At 38.4% G+C, this 16844-nt stretch overlaps 1 protein-coding gene across 3 annotated transcripts in view; it reads left to right on the top strand.

Moving 5' to 3' along the window:
- NEBL (nebulette) overlaps nucleotides 1–16844 on the top strand; it is a 310537-nt gene that overhangs the window by 226366 nt on the left and 67327 nt on the right. The window contains exons 5-7 of one of the 3 annotated variants that reach the window (XM_006195285.3): nucleotides 3401–3511; nucleotides 13158–13259; nucleotides 14474–14575. The exons of the other annotated variants lie outside the window; for them this stretch is intronic. Coding sequence (XP_006195347.2) covers nucleotides 3401–3511; nucleotides 13158–13259; nucleotides 14474–14575 — 315 coding nt within the window. The remainder of the gene's footprint in view (nucleotides 1–3400; nucleotides 3512–13157; nucleotides 13260–14473; nucleotides 14576–16844) is intronic. 3 annotated transcript variants of the gene reach the window in all.

Below are 16844 nucleotides of genomic sequence, written 5' to 3'. Positions count from 1 at the left end.
ATGTGGAAAATGACCAATAGGAAAAAAGGCCTTAAAAAAAAAGAGAGAGAGAGAGACAGACAGACAGACGTGGAGATTTTAGGAGGCCATTCGTAGATATCCCCCATTAAAAATTTTAAAAACAAAGATCACAAGGAAAGCTTCTGGAAGCTTCTGGAAATGGATGAGCTGTGCCATAAAGGAGTGAGGCCCTTCATACCAGGGCTGTTTCATGCAGAGGCTAAATAATCCCTTATCCCACAAGTGATACAGGCTACTCAGGCATCTGAACTGAGGAGATTTATGAGAGCTTATGTTTTTATCTGTAGTGGCCACAAGGTCCAGTTTCAGGAGCTTCAGAGGATCTGTCTTATGGGATTAAAAGCACAAGTACCTATATAGTAGTTATGAAATATACTGTCAATCAGAAATTTATGTACATCTTACCTATGTATGTGAGATATATAAGATCAGCCATATAAGATAAATATATATGTTACTTGCATAAACATTTATATATAATTTATACAAGACTGTTGCAAGTATCTTCCAACGTCAGTGCCCTGGCATCCTTAATTCACAGGGTGTGAAGAAAACAGTATTAATCTAGGGAAACGCCACACAATAGTGACGAATCCCAAGAAACCAAATTTATCAGATAATTGATTAGCTTGCCATAAATTCCCATTAGCTATTTTCAGGATGAACATTAATCCGATAAATTAAAGTTCAGCTGCCTCCCATTTGATGTAATCTTAATTCTAAAGTGGTGCTTAGTAGCAGCTATAAATGAAATGACTATTTTAATGCCGCAAGCAGAGAATTACATCGCCTTTTTAAGAAAAAAGTGCCTTTTAAAATTGTGCTCGATGACTCACCGCTTCTGTGATAGCCCACAAAATGATCAGCTGCACTGGTTATGCTTATAAGGTCACAAGTACCATAGTTCGAAAATACAAAATGAACCAGGCATCCAGCAAAAAAGTGACAGGCACACGCTAGTTCTTTTTACTTATAACAAATCTTACAGAAGTTTTTTTCTTGGCAGAGGAGTCTTGGCCAACATTAAATTCCTCCTCCCCCCACCAAGTTATAATGTGGAGTGTAATGGAACTGAGATAATGGGCTTTCTCAGCCTGAATGGAGGCTCTTAATGGGTTTCTTGTTTAACATAATTAATTGGTGAAAATTTAAAACATATTTTCATCAGAATTAGATATCCTGATGGACTAAATCAATGGGCAGACTCTAGCAAGATGAATGGTCCCTGGAATCATGGGAGATGCTGCCTTGAAGTTGTAATAATTAGCCAGATGTGGAAACAGGGCTGAGCAGGAGTGAACATGACTTAAGGGCATTGGTTGACAGAAATCTCAACATAGTAATCAGAAGGAAAATGGTGTGATCTGTGGATGCATTAATAGTACGCAGCACAGGAGAGACGATAACCTGTTAAACTGAACGGTTCTAATTAGGATGGGTCAGGCTGTATCTGAAATATTGTGGACACCTTAAGAAGGAGGTGGAAGGAAGAGTTGGAATTTGTACTTTGGGGAGCGTTTAGAGAGTGTAGGGGGTCAGTGCCTAGGTCCAGGCAGACTGTCCAGAGGAACAGAAGTCATTGACAGCTGTGTTCCCACGTCTGGAATTCTGTCCTGTGAACTAGGCTGTTTCCTTACGGCCAAATGGATGCAGCTATGGGGGCATAGATTTGGGTTTCATTAAAGGAGGAACTTTGCACCAGAACTTGCAAAATTTAGAGACTGTGATGGCCGGGTTGAGTTCTCCTTCAGTGGAAATTTTCAAGAAAAACTCAGTGGGGGAGCCAGAGAAGGGATTGATACATTGGTCATTGTCCTAGGTGGCTTTCCTTTTTTATGGTAAGATTGGATGATTTTATTTTAAAAAATTATTTTTATAATTATTACTTTAATCCTTCAGGAATACAGATGATCTAAGTTAACTGGGTGGTTAATTCTATTTATTAAAGTCTGTAAGGACTTCAAATTCATGGGAAAGTTTAATAAACTCATCTGTTCATTCATTCACAAAACATTTATTGCATTTCTGTTCTGTGTCATTCACTATGACTGGCACAGGATATTAAAAGATGTGTAAGATATAGAAATAGCTCTCAAGGAGCTCATATTGGTAAAAATGTTTTCCTTAAGTTTAACTGTATTCTTTCATTCAAAATTAGATCTTGTTTTGTTTTTGGTGAACACTGTTCTAGTTTTTCTTTTTAATTTCCTTTATTCTGTGCCAAGTAATTCCAACTTCATTGATTATCTTCTTCTTATTTAAACATTTAATATATATTTTAAATTAACTTTTAGAAAGCTCATTCAGTTATTCTTCTTTTATTCTCATTCATTTAGTTATTCACTCATTCATGTAGTCACTAATGGAGCAAATATTTATTGCAGTTTCCTTTGTGTCAGGCACTATTCTGGGTTCTGAGCATATAGTGAACTAGACAGTTATGTTCTAATTAAGGAAGACAAAAAAATAAATAATTCTATAGAAATTCAACCAAGGCATTAAAACTTGGGAAGGGAATAAATAGGCTACTATGGGAATAGACTAAGAGTAAGAGGATAATTTGCTGTCTTGTGGCTCCTCTTTAATTTCTGACTCCATTGTTGAGTTTGGTTACTTCCACTTCTCCTTTTTTCAAAATATATTTTTATTGACGTATAATCAGTTTACAATGTAGTGTCAGTTTCTGGTGTACAGCACAATGCTTCTGTCATATAGGAATATACAGATATTCGTTTCCATATTCTTTTTCACCATTAGTTGGTTACTTCCACTTCTGAAGCAGTCCTTCTCATCGCTCCTCTCCATCCCCGGGTGGGACAGAGTCAGGGTGGCGACAGTGGGTGGCACTGCCCCTTTCTCTAACACAGAACAAGGCTTGACGTGCCTGAGAATTTTGTTATATCCAAAAGTTAGGGCTTTTGATAAGCTTTATATTATATTATAACTGTGCCTCCATAAAGTCGTAGTGATCAATTAAACAATGAACAATTCACTTTTAAATATCCAATCACTTTCCCAGTTTTGTCATTTGCTTTCCCAAGATTTAAACTGTGAACATTTGTGACCCTAAAACCTCTTGGATTGTGCAATATTTCCCAAAACCATAGTTGAGGTTTAAGCTGGATAAACACAAGTGGGGATTTCAGCGTGTGGGCAGAGACTTTTCACATAAAATGACCAAGAGTTAGAATTAGGAGTTTAAAGGGAAGCACAAAGATGAAAGTCTTCTGTATGTAATCTTGTTATAGAGGCCCAGGCAAATTTGACCATCAATGGTGGTATTCAAATATATAAAATCCTAGCAAAACACTGGAATTTAATTGGTAAGAATTTCACACACCTCTAAATGAAACTAATAATTTTTTGTGTTTTTTTAAAGATTGCCTACAGGCAGAAACACGACGCTGCCAAAGGGATCTCAGATTACGCCCACATGAAGGAGCCCCCCGAGGTCAGACATGCCACGGAGGTCACCAAGCACCAGAGTAACGTAAGGGAGCCATTCCTCATGATTTTCTGCAAAATTGTAGTTTACCCATGTCAGGGCTAATGGGTATGTTGTTGGAGTTTAAATATGGCAACACTCCTATTCACAAAGGACTTGAAAGTTTCTTTTATTCTTCTCTCTCAGTGTTCGGGCAGAAGCATGTCTGAGTTATTGTCAGTGGTCATTAGAACCTTGTGGAAGGCCTTTAGAATGTCAGGCACCTGCAGACCTGAGCACTGGGTTGTAAGCATTTCCTAGAGCCTCCTTGACTTGATGGTGATGCTCCCAGGGTGTCCAGTCTGGACTCTCAGAAGAACTGGGAGAAAGAGTACTGGAAATCAGTGGCCAGGGGAGAATGGCCCACCAGCGCTAGCGAGCTTGCAGCCCACTGTGGCTTCGTTTGGGATGTGTGTGGCCACACGTCCGACCCAAGAGGAACAGGCGAGCAATAGATGCCTAATGGCTGCCTTAGCTGCAGAAGCCAAGGGAGAGGAGACAGGCCTGTGGAAAACAGATTTCTGCTCTGGTTACAAGGAAGCAAGTACATCAAAACTTTCATGAGTTGGCTCAATTACTGCTGCCGTCTTGGGGACCTGGAAGGATAGTTTCTTCCTGAAATTTCAGCAGAAGCTTATTTGTCTCCCTGTCATGACTTATTTGCTTTCTAGAAGGAACATAGGAACTGTTCTTTATGGGTTAGAATCAGTTAAGATAAACAGTTCGCCTTGCTTGGGTCAAGAAAGTCCCTTTCTTGGAAAAGGACCTGAAACGTCACGGCACGCGGGCGCTGTCGCACCCCTGCACGGTGACTTGCCGCCTCTGCGGCCGCAGCGCCCCCGCTGTGCAGTGTCCTTTTGAAGGATGACGACAACTCCCTGATGCTAAATTGTAATAGATCGATGCTTGAGTATAAACTGAGTGAGGCTTTACATTTTAATCCAAATGTATAAACACATGCCAAAACCAAAAGTGCTTTTGTAGGATGATTTAAGATTGATAAGAGATGAAAAAGTCACATGTCTGTAATTACCAGCAAGTCCATTTTAACAGGATGCTTTATAAGAACTTTTGCTGGCAGAATGACTGTCGCAGTCTTAATAACTACCACTTAGCGAGCACGGCCACACACGAGGAACTGTGCCAAGACTCTGAGCATTTCCAGTGCTCACAGAATCCATGCACTGATTCCCATTTTGTATATAAAAAAAAAAAAAAAAGAAAGAAATGAGACCAAAGAATCAAACTCCCAAGTCCACTCTTTCTGTTACAGCCTGCTGCCTCCCTCATAAAGGTCACTGGTTATTGGTCAAGATTTTAAATGGAATTTAAGGAATGTAGGGCAGAATAGGTTCTCACCAGAATTCAGATCCGCGGATGCAGTGCACTGCAGAAAAGAAACACCGAGACACTGAGCTCCCACTGTTTGGAGCTGAAGAAACTTTGAATTCCCATAAACACTGTGGGTTTAAAGGGTGGTACTGGTGGTCCGGGAAGGAGGCTGGCATTACCCAGGTCCTCGGGAGGCCTTTTCTAACTCTGTAATTCAATGAAATTCAAATACGGAAGTTCCTTATCATAGAACCGAGGTTATTATTTTAACTCTGCCTTTTCTTTTCAAAGGTCTTTGATTGAGGGATTGGGGGAATAGCGTATAAAGCCCTTTTCTCCTTCATTCAATACTGTGTACTTATGGGAGATGAATGTATTTACTTACACTCCTCTGCCTCCTTGGCTCAACCTTTACATGCAAAGTTTGTACACATAATAGGATTTAGAAAGTGTTTAAGACTATTTACTCAGATTTAAAGTGAGAGTGATATTTGTATCCTATCTGTGAAGTCGTTGATATTCCCTGAGAGTCAAGTCACTTAGAATAATACATTTGTTGTCCCTACGATATGAAATTTAAACGTGGGTCTGGAAAACCACCGGAAAGCAAGTAGGTCTCTTAGTTCAGTAAGTGTGGCTGCAGCATCCCCGTGAAAGACAAAACCGTGTCTCCCGTAAGACTCAAGGGTGATGAGATTCACTCGCAGAGAATTTAACTAATAGAATTACCTTTTCATAATGTGGGGTGTCACTTTGCACTGTGCCTATAAATGACTTCATTTAATTTAAAATAAAACATGTTGTCCCGTGTGCATCTGATTTACCTAGAAACAGTGCATGTCAGCATCTCTGCGTAGCTTTTTATGTTTCCATCAAAACCAATTCAGCTTTCTGATACCTGTTAGAGAACCAAGAGCTTGGGACAATTGTAGTTCAAAGCTTTTTATTTCTCCCTCCTTTCTGGTCAAACTTTTTGTTTTCTTTATTGCATTATCTTTATTAAGTTAGTTGATTGTCTTTAAAAAAATTTTTTTAAATTGAAGATGGTGTTTATAATGTGTTAATTTCTGGTGTCCAGCATAGTGTTACAGTTATACAGATATATACATTCCTTTCCATATTCTTTTTCATTATAGCTTATTACAAGCTATTGAATATAGTTCCCTGTGCTCTACTGTAGGACCTTGCTGTTTATCTGTGTTCAGGCTTTTTATTAGAACATTCATCTGTAGGCCAAATGGAACAATTTTTCTTTCAGAACCTTACTGTCCCTTATGCCTTTGGAGATGTGAATAAACGGGGCATGAAGGGAGGATTCTTTGTGACTGGCCAGCTGAATTTTCACCTCAGAATAACTGAGAGTTCCGAGGGGAAGCGTATTCTGAAGTCAGTAGCCTCTTCTTTCAGCCCTGGATTCAAAGATCATGAAATAGGAAAAAAAAAAAAAAAGGTTTCTCATAACATCCTGCCCTGTCACATAGGATAGAAAAGGAATTGGGGTTAAAATGCTTGCTCGGCTACATGTTGCCTGGATGACCTTGGACCAGGGACAGAGATCTCCAAAATTGGGCTTTTTCACATGTAAAACTGGGGCAATGCTGTCTACCTCGCGGGGCTCTTGCAAGTGTTAAAAGAGATACGATATGTGAAGGGCCTTGTACAAGAGCCCACCCAGAAAATATTTGTTCTTTCTGGTCCTCCTCCAGTTTTAAAGGGTGATTTAAGAGTTTAGGGTGATATCATAGTTAATTCAAAACAATGAAATGAGCTTAGATTTATGAAAAAGCCAAATCAATATGAAATTTATATTAAGCAGCATTTAGGTCAGAAGGGCATATTCAAAAGGTTCCTGAACCCATTTAACTACCTATCTTGATACTGTAATCAAAAAATGATTAAAAACAGCCAATCTAAGGTTTTCTTTGGTTTTTTTTTTTTTTTTTTTTTTGGTATCTTAAGGAATTTACCCCTGCCAAATTTTTCTAATGTCATTAGAGGAGCTGAGATATTCTATCCTGTGACTTTCCCTAAAGATGGGCTTGAAATGAAAACCCCAGTAACATTATTAATTTTCATCAATCTTATCAGAGGCGTGAAGTCCGATACTTCTAAAGTCAAACAAATTTTAAACTGCCGTTTTAAGTTTTATAAATAATGTTGTCTGCGTAGACTTGTGATGAAATCGGAGTGGTAAACTTTCCCAAAACACCATATTGGTAATCAGTTCAGTGTGTATTAGAAAGAAGTATTCAGCAGGGGAAACCAGAGACTTAATGTTCTTTTCAAGAATGATAAATGTACTTTCTTAACATTAATAAATACTTATCAGGAGACCAAATTTCTATTCCATCAGAAAGTGGAAAAGCTTAAAGATAAATCAATAAAATGATACTGGGAAAACATTTATGTCTCTGTGATTCTCTGATACGACTTACAATAACACTGCTTTTAGAATTTAGCATTGAAATGGGTATATTAGTATTTTGTTCATCTCTAAGGCAGAATAGTTAGTAACATCTATGTTGCTCTCTTTAGAAGATTGTGGTGGTGATAAAATTAAATCACGAATAAGAAGAAGTTAAATCGTGAGTAAGAAAACTTTTACCAACCCTAAAATGCTTTTATAAGCAATGGAAATACTACCACTAAAGACAAACTGTTAGATACAGCTGTATCTTTTACACCATCGTTCAGAAAATTGAAAAAAAATTTTTTTGTTTTCTGATAAATATCAGATTCTGCATTTACTCATATTTAAAAGGTTTATATTTTCTTTTAAAAATAGTATTTACGCTTTAATGATTTAGTTTTCTTTCCTTTTTGTACATGCAGCATGCCCAAACAGAGATAAACCTTATTAAGACAGAATTTTGAGTCCTTGTGCCTATTTGATGATGGCTTGGAGGCTTCTCTTCTGTGGGAATTTATGATAAAAGAATTTCTTGGGAATGACTGAACTGGTGTTTTGAGAGCATAACTAAATACAGGCTACGCTCTTCACTTCTGTCCTGCAAACTTACTCTGTGTAGTTTCTTCTCACCAAGAATCATTTTAACCATCACCAGAGTAGCAACGGGAATAGATGAGTTTGGGGTCAGTTCGGTTTGATTTCTTTGTCTGTCTGCTCACGCTGCCCTGAGCCCCCCAGGTGTCTGTCTATGGCTTCCATCCTGGATGCCATCCCTCAGCTCTCAATCTTTGCATCTCCAAGTGCTTGGATTTTGCCATAAAGACCATCATGGTAGAGGTTTTGCTTGTCTCTAGTTTATTAACTCACCTGTTGAGGAATCTCACTCAAATCACTGTTGTCTAAATGTGACAAGCTTGCGGCAGCATCACTGGGGATCCTTTGCCCAGCTTGTCTGGCTGTACATGGAGAAGGCAGGCATCCATTTCATTTCCATTTTCAATATCTAATACAGCTTTCTCTTATCGGCCAAGTCCAACCCAGAACAACACAAGGAAGGGGTTTCCGGATGACTAGTTCCAGACTGGGGAGCGAGTGTTTGGAGCCCAGTTGAGTGCAGACTGTCCAACACAACAAGGGTGGGGTGAGGATTTAATAAATGAATGCATGTAAAGTGTTTGGAACAACACCAAGTACGTGGGACCCTCTGCATGAAGGTAGGAAACACGCCTTAGGAAACGAGAGTAGAAAGATGATAAGGGGAGAACGATCTGAGATGAAAAGACAATAAAATGAGGTGAAAGTACCAGCCAAGGGGGAAAGGGAACATGGTGATAAGGAAGAAATTCAATGATAGATTTTGGTAGAATGAAAAACTTAAAAGAAAATTTAACCATAGTTGATTTAAAATATTGTGTTAGTTTCAGGTGAGAGAATTCAAGTCTTTATTGGAGACAATAAAGAACAGATTTGACACTCTGGACAAACATGAAATGGAGGCTGCATTTGGACCTTCTAGAGTCAGTGACAGAAATCCATCTCACACTGGCTTGAGTGAAAAAATGAGAATGTATTGGCTTGTGTCATTGGGAAGTTCAGGCCACCTTCAGGCATGACTGGATCCAGAGACTCCACAGTGTCAGGAGGGCTCTCCTCTCTCCCCGTCTCTTGGCTCTGCTTGCTTCTATGTGCCGATAGGCTCAGTGTAGGTGGTCTCAAGGCAATGGCTGGTATTTCCAAAATTAAGCCATCCTCTCAGCAGCTGATCCTGGAGGAAGGGGCAGAGGCTCCTCTCCCCAGCCTCAGATCCACCCATGACTCTGGCCTTGCTTAGCTGGGCTTCTGCCTTCTATTTAATCATGGTTTCCAAAGGGTCGGGGCATCTGATTGGACAGCTGTCACATGGCCATTCCTGTCACTAGGAAGAAAGGCTGCATTGGAAGCCTCGCCAGATTATGTGGAGTGAGGGAGGGGCAGTTTCCAAACAAAAAATGCTAGGCAGATTTAAAAAAAAATAGCACATGTCCACAACAAAGGAATAATTTAGGGAAATGATCCCGGTACGTGGAAAAGGGCCAGGAAATAAGTTCAGTTGGGGGAAACGAGCGCAGGAGAAAGAGATCAAGAATGTAAAGTGATAATTCTGGGTAAACCTGAGGAAGGAACCAGTCCGTGTTTGAGAAAATATCGTATATGGTTATATACTACTAAAAAGATAAAGTAGTTTATCTTGGGCACAAGGTAAATGTGTAAAAGTTATGATAATAGGATAACTGTTGTATTTTCCCTGTTCAAGACCTGTAGAAGGTAAGGATGAAACTTCATGGAAAGCTGCAGTAAAAGATTTAAAGAAAGGGAGAAATATACCTTCTCCTGGAAACAGAATGAAATATTGTTGAGATATCATTTTTCCCTAAATATTTTGGTAGGTTTAGTGTGATGTCCATTAAAATTCCATTTGTTTCCTTCATGGGACTTAGCAGGATTATTCTGATGTTCATTAGTGAGAAGAACTAGTTTAAAATTAAGAAAAAAATGGAAATAGAAGAATAGTGAAGGGAACTTGGTCTAATGGATGTAAATCCTTATAGTCATACATGTAAGAAATGTGTGAGTGAGGCAGTGAATGTTCAGTCATTAGTAGGGTACCTGGTACATAATAAATGGCCAAAATTGAAAATTATTATTATTATTGTTATTATTTCTCCCCCTCCATCTTCTCTTTCATTCTCTCCTGCACTCTGCTGATATAGTAGGGAAGAAAACATTTAATAAAATGAGGTAAAATCAGTCATTGACCCTTTGGCTTGTACCCATCCTGGGTTGATGATTTTCAGGAATCTCTGTCTTTCTTCTTATTCAAAACAGTTAAAAAAAAAAAAAAACAAAGAACATCATCTCATCATGAGAAGACTGCCTGGAGAATTGGTGGAGGGGGTGGCTGTCCCTTGTTTCAATACAGTGAGCATGTAGGATTTGAATTATTCAGGAAATAGAAAAATATATACATATATACATTCTTTGACCTTCCGCTGACGCACCTCTCTTCTGTCGTGTAACATTTTTATTCTTCCTCTGTTCTGATGGGCTGCAGGAGGGAGTAAATGCATATTGGGGACATTTGAGAAATGTCAGATGAGCCTCCCTCGGCCCTAAGTCCCAGGTTAGGTGGAGGGAGGGGCGGAGTCCGCTCAGGCCGCCACGTGTCCACACCAGCTGAGCTCAGACATCCTTGCAAAGAGCGAGAATCGGGGTCTTAACTGCCTCCAGTGCCCCTCAACGTAATCCCCGTTCCTTGGACCATCCCCAAGCCCCGAGCTTCTGGAAGGTCTGCCGTGGCCAGGCTCCTGAGCTTTCCTCCTGTGTGGCTCGGTGGTGTCCGCTTGTCTGAATGTGCAGCTCCTGTCAATCTTCATATTTGTGTTGAGTCACATATGCCGGCCTCTAATTTGCAATTTACATGGATGACGGGGCCCTATTCAGAGTCCGGCTCCCGCCGCCTTTGTGCTGCTCACCTCTCTTCATGCAGTCATTAGGCTGAACAGCGTATAATTAGGTAACCCATGTGAGGCGTAGGTTTCTGAAAGGTTGCAGCTCTTTACAAAAACTAAGGGTTTCCATTTTTACCTTCATTCTTTTCTAAACAAAAAGACATTTCCCCCCTATGGCTTTCATCTGAATGTGGTAACTTAGGAACAGTTAGTATGGTAGGTGGGTAATAATTTTGGTTTGTTTGTTTGTTTTCACCTGAGAGTCTGTTTTTGTTTACACCTCTGGCTTGTGTTTAACTCGGTGCAGGCTGAGGTCGACCGGCCAGCATTTGTAGATGAGTGTGTTGCTTTTTGAAAGCAATCGCAATTGGCTGATTTTAAATCCCTAAAGATTTAAAACTCACCCAACAAAATAACTCAGCTTTCCCTTTATTTTTGTTTCTTTTGCTACCGGTGCACACAAAACCTATGGTAAAGCCTATGAAAATAGACGTGGTGAAGAAAACAGACGTTATTGCCAAAATTCTGCTAATTGTATTTAAAGCTGTGTTCACTTATCAGACAGGTTCAGGATTATAAACATAGTTTATAAAATAATCAGTGGTGAAGCCAATGCAAGCTCTTAAATGGAACTGTGTATACATGTTTCATTGAAATAACATAACGTGTTAGGGAGCCTATCGATACATTAATGCATTATCACTTCTTAAACTTGATATTATTTTTGAAAGAAACAAGAATACAAATTTTTTTTAACACCTCAAGTTTTGATTGGAATTGTACAGTTTGTAGCCTTTTCAGACTGGCTTCTTTCATTTGATCTTTTAAGTTTCTTCCATGTCTTTCATGGCTTGATAAATCTTTTTTTTTTCACTGCATATATATTTTTAAATTTACATATATGTACTGTTCATTGTTTCTAAGGACATTTAGAGCTTTAGCTTTTTAAGCTTACATAGTTATCAAAGGAATAAAGCCAACCACAAAATATGAATTAAACACCTCAAGTTTCAAAGGAAAATAAGATACATTGAGATTATCCAGAACACGGAATCACAGTGGTCAACTGCAGAATTCATTAAAACACAGATTCTTGGGCCCTATTTACGAAAATTCTATTGCAGAGGACGAGGGGTGGACCTCAGGAATCTAAAGTTTTAATAAGTGACCCAGCAAGTTTGCAGGCGGCATTAGGAATCCTTGTTTTATATAAATGCAATTTATTGTGCATTTCGTATAAATGTTCAGTTGTACATTTCTGTGTTCTACCTTTTATGCCTTGAAAAAGTGTAAGTAGGTTCTAAGAATGACTTTCACTACACCCTTTGAATTAAAAATTTAGTAGAACCTAGTGTAGTGGATGAGTCAACTACCCACCAGAGAATTTGTCAAATAGAACTCCACATGGCAAATAGATATTCCTTCAGCTCATGACTGATCTTAGGAAACAGAGAAGCAGACAGACTGGAGAGATGTTGTGATGCTGCTCACCAGGCGTTACATGAGTTTGCTTCTGGTGTCTCCTCCCATTGGTCAATCAAGTTCATCTAACCAGCTGCTATCACCTGAAGCACATTTGGCAAAATTTATATGTATATATTTTTCTCTTTAAACCTCCATTTCCCACACTTTGATTTGATTGCATCTAATGTGCATTCAGAGGATGAATATTCCTTACCATAAATCTTTTTATTTCTGGAGGATCAAGTCACTGCAATGATATTTACTAGAATCAACTATCGGCACCTAAGACTGGGCCTCCCAGCTGTGAGCATTTGAAGCAATCAGAAAAGGAAGAGAAAGGTGTGGTTGGGAGGGTGAAAGTTGGAGAGTTCCAAAATTTCACACACCCTCATCCCAGGAAGTGACTTTCCTATACTCGTGGGCTGGGGCTTATCCTGTATCTGCTGGGTTCAAGACTGTGGGATGGGTAGGTTAACACTCTTGATAAGGATATTCTGTGTATGATTACACACATATACACTTACAAAGAATGACATGCTTATGAGGGTGGTATATATAAAATCTCGTAAGACTGGTTTTTTTGAGGGGGCAGTAATTAGTTGTTTGGTTTGTTTATTTATTTAATGGAGGTACTTGAACCCAGGACCTTGTACATGCTAAGCACTGTGCTCTATCACTGAGCTATCCCCTCCCCACTACGATTGGTTCTGAGTCAAGGTCTTGGTGTCATATTTCTTATGTTGTAAAAATTCAGTTCATATGCAGTGAGGCATCAGCATAGTAAAAAGAGAATATATCTATCCCAGGCAATGTTGCACATAAATTTTTTTTTTTAAAAGTGTATTCATTGGGCTTTCTAAAATGATTATGGCAAGGATAAATAATGATATGGACAGCAAGGCTAGCAACTGCATGAATTTACTCTTTTTTTTTCAATTAAAACTGTCTCTTTGATCAGATTTTTTACAGAAAGGACGTGCAGGACACCCACACGTATAAGGCGGGGCTTGACAGACCAGACATCAAGATGGCGACGCAGAACAGCAAGATCATAAGCAGTGTAATCTCTCTTTCTTATCTTATCTTATTCTTGCAGGAGACGAAGCATGGCTTTGGTATTTGGATGGTTAATTTAGTTAGTGAAATTAATTAATTTGAATTAATGACATCTCAGGTTTTTTATTTGATTTATCTGTGTGACTATGCAGATTATTTGGGTATGCACAGAAACTGCCCAAACTCAGCTTGATTATGGATTTTGTTATCCTACTTTTAAAGAAATAAATACCATTCATATAAGGTGTCAGATAACATTCAAATATCTCAGCCTGAAAGTCAAGTTTGTCCATCATCTGGTCTCATATTATTTCTTACTCTGTCCCAAAGGACTTCACTTGGCTCTATTTCCACCTTTTTTTTTTTTTTTTTAACTTTTTTTTATTGAGTTATAGTCATTTTACAATGTTGTGTCAAATTCCAGTGTAGAGCACAATTTTTCAGTTACACATGAACATACGCATATTCATTGTCACATTTTTTTCTCTGTGAGCTACCACAAGATCTTGTGTATATTTCCCTATGCTATACAGTATAATCTTGTTTATCTATTCTGCATTTGCCTGTCAGTATCTACAAATTTTGAACTCCCAGTCTGTCCCTTCCCATCCCCATCCTTTGGCAGTGTTTCCACCTTTGCTGTTAACTGTGCAGATCCTCTTCAGCTGACATTTTCCTATACATCAGAGCTGTTTTATTTTCTCTGAGACCTCCTTCTTGGTTAACACCATCTTACTTAAACATACTATACATCTGGTTAAAAATGATAACTTACCTTGAACCAATTATTCACGTAACATAAGCTCTACTCCCCTTAAACAAAGTCAATAACTATTCACTAAATTCAACCGCATGTTAACCAAACAGGGTTAGATCAGTTCCTAAGACTGAACAGAGCCATAAGATTTATCTATATATGTAGCATGCAGGGTCTCAGTGATCTAAAATTTTCTCCTGGAAAACATAAACACAATGATGATGATGACTGTACACATAGACTCAAACTTAGTAATTATTTTACTACAAAAAGTTGTTTATTTAAATAATCACACTATAAAATCAGTTTCAGCTTAGTGGTCAGCATTTTAGTATTTGGTGAGTTGTAAGGAATTTTTTTTTATAGATCGAGGGTCTGTTATATTATATTTTGGCTATTGTCAATGCAATTTTTCATTGGCAAGTGGAAATATCTAACATACTCTTATTTATTCATTTTAGGCTGAATACAAGAAAGGACAAGGAGTAATGAACAAAGAGCCTGCTGTAATTGGAAGACCAGATTTTGAACATGCTGTGGAAGCTTCTAAACTTTCTAGTCAAGTAAGACTCTAGTGATGATTCCACAATGATTTTATTGAGAGATTTTGTTTCCAGCAGTACTGAAAAATATTTTATTTTAGATAATATCTTTAATTGCAAGAATAGGCAGCGATAATGTTTCTGTAGCCATGTCAGATAGGATTACAAAAATTGTAAATTTCAGTAAGGGATAAAATAAGTCTAATTTTAAGCATAAAATGAAGTTTTCTTTTCTCCTGGCTCAAGTCCTAACCTTTTCCAGTGAGTTCAGCCATGCTGTCACATTTCCTAGGATTTCTAGAATTTAGCCGTAGTCCTATTAATTAGATTAGATTAGTAATTAAATCGCTACCTATACACACATATACACAACTTCTGACTTAGTAAGAAAAATAGCAATATTCTCCATTTTAAATGCTTTCATCACAAAGTAAAAAAGAGGTGATGTTAATGAAGAAAACATTGAAATCATTAAAAAAGAAATCTGAAAAAGTGTAAAAACATGCCATAATTTTGGCTAAACGTCTCAACAGATAAAAATTTTCAGTTCTCCCAAAATTAATATATAAATGTCATGCAATTTCAATTAGAATCCAACCGTTCTCTTTTTTAAGTATGGATAAACGATCTTAGAGTTTTAATGGAAAGGAAGTGCTTGAGAATAGCCTTTAAAAGTATGAAAGTGAAGGAGAACTTAAACTATGAGTCACCACAACATGGTATAAAACCAATGAAATTAAATCAATATGGGATCGGTATAGTAAGAAATAAAATAATCAGTAGGCTAGAACAGGGAATCCTGAAATAGGTTCCAGTGTGTATGAGAATTTAATATACAATGAAAGTGTTGGTTTAAGTCAGTGGGAAAAAGTGGGGCTCGTTAATAGATGTTGCTGACATAGCTGGCCATCCATCAGGACAAAAAAAAAAAATTGGACCGGAATCTTAAACCATCTACAGAATGAATTCCAGATGGATTAAAGATGTAAATGTAAACAATAAAATAATTTAAAAATCCTAAAAGAAAATCCAGGAGACTGTATATACCACATAGGGGTAACAGAGTTGTTCTTAAACAAAACTGGAGATCCAGAAGCTATAAAAGAGTAGTCATGCTTGACTAAGCAAAAATTTAAAACTCTTGTTGGAAAAAGATGTAACATTTGCAAAGTCAACTGTAATGACAACGAACAGTAGTTTGTATGCACTGATAGTATTTTCAGCTTTGAAAATGTCCCTTGCTCAAGTTGCAAAAGTCTTGCAACTATAACTGAAGAACGTAAAATGATGTCTGAGCAAATAAGAAGACCTACTATGTTCTTAGCTTGGGAGGGTCTGCAAAGGGCCATGACTCCTCCAAGCTCTTCTCAGTCCAGGGAACACTCGTTGAAGAGCTGGGGATGTTGGCACACACCTGGCAGCTCTCCTGGCATCAGTTTAGGTTCCTGACTTATGATTTCAGCCTTTTCTGGGGGCAGAGAGTTCCCATTGGTTGTATAGAAGCAGTGGCAGGCGCCTGCAACGCATTGCGGTTCGGCTGAGTAGTTAGGAAAATGGGTGGTGCAGCCGGGCTGCCTGAGAACAGCTCCTGGTTCTGCCACTGGCCCGGGAGTGACTTTGAACAAATGGCATAATTTCTCCCTCCCTCAATAGCTTTTAGATCACTTTGATCCACAGTCAGCAGGAACTGAAGCCTATGGACATGTGGTGTTGGGTTGTTGTTTACTTTTCATTTTCACCGATAATTAAGTGTCCTTATCCAGTTTTCCGTTTCTTCCCCAGCCTTTGTTTCTGTGGCTGTGCTGAAAAGCTTTGTGCAGGGGCTGTTTTTTTTATTCCTGTTTTTCTGGCACTTTGTGAATCTGATACATGAGTGATGTCATGAAGCCCAGCATCCCTCGTGGTGAAAGCTTTGAACTACTGAGTTTGGAGTCAGGCTTTGGACCATTAAACCCCAGCCCTGCTCAGGTGCAGTTATGAGGAACCAGGTTAAGCTGTGTTTGAACAGTTCCAGTGTTTTCTCCAAGAGTGGGCCTCTGAAAATCCTTCTGGGTCTGTTAAAATTCCTCATAAAACTTTCAGGAATTTCATCTTATATACCGAACCTGTTTTTAAATAAAAATTAGTAAAAAGCAAAAGTTGGTAGTCATCAGGACCATTAAATATGGTATTCATAGTGTGGATCAAGTCAGTCTGAGGTGTAAATCACTTTTCATTTGTTTCCAAAGTGATTGATTTATGCAGAAGGGGTAACATGCAGCCTTAAAACCACAGCGATGTCACCCAACCC

This window comes from Camelus ferus, chromosome 35 (assembly GCF_009834535.1).
Source record: "Camelus ferus isolate YT-003-E chromosome 35, BCGSAC_Cfer_1.0, whole genome shotgun sequence".
NCBI lineage: Eukaryota > Metazoa > Chordata > Mammalia > Artiodactyla > Camelidae > Camelus > Camelus ferus.
The sequence above is the reverse complement of the archived record's forward strand: the minus strand, read 5'-3'. Positions and strand labels throughout refer to the sequence as shown.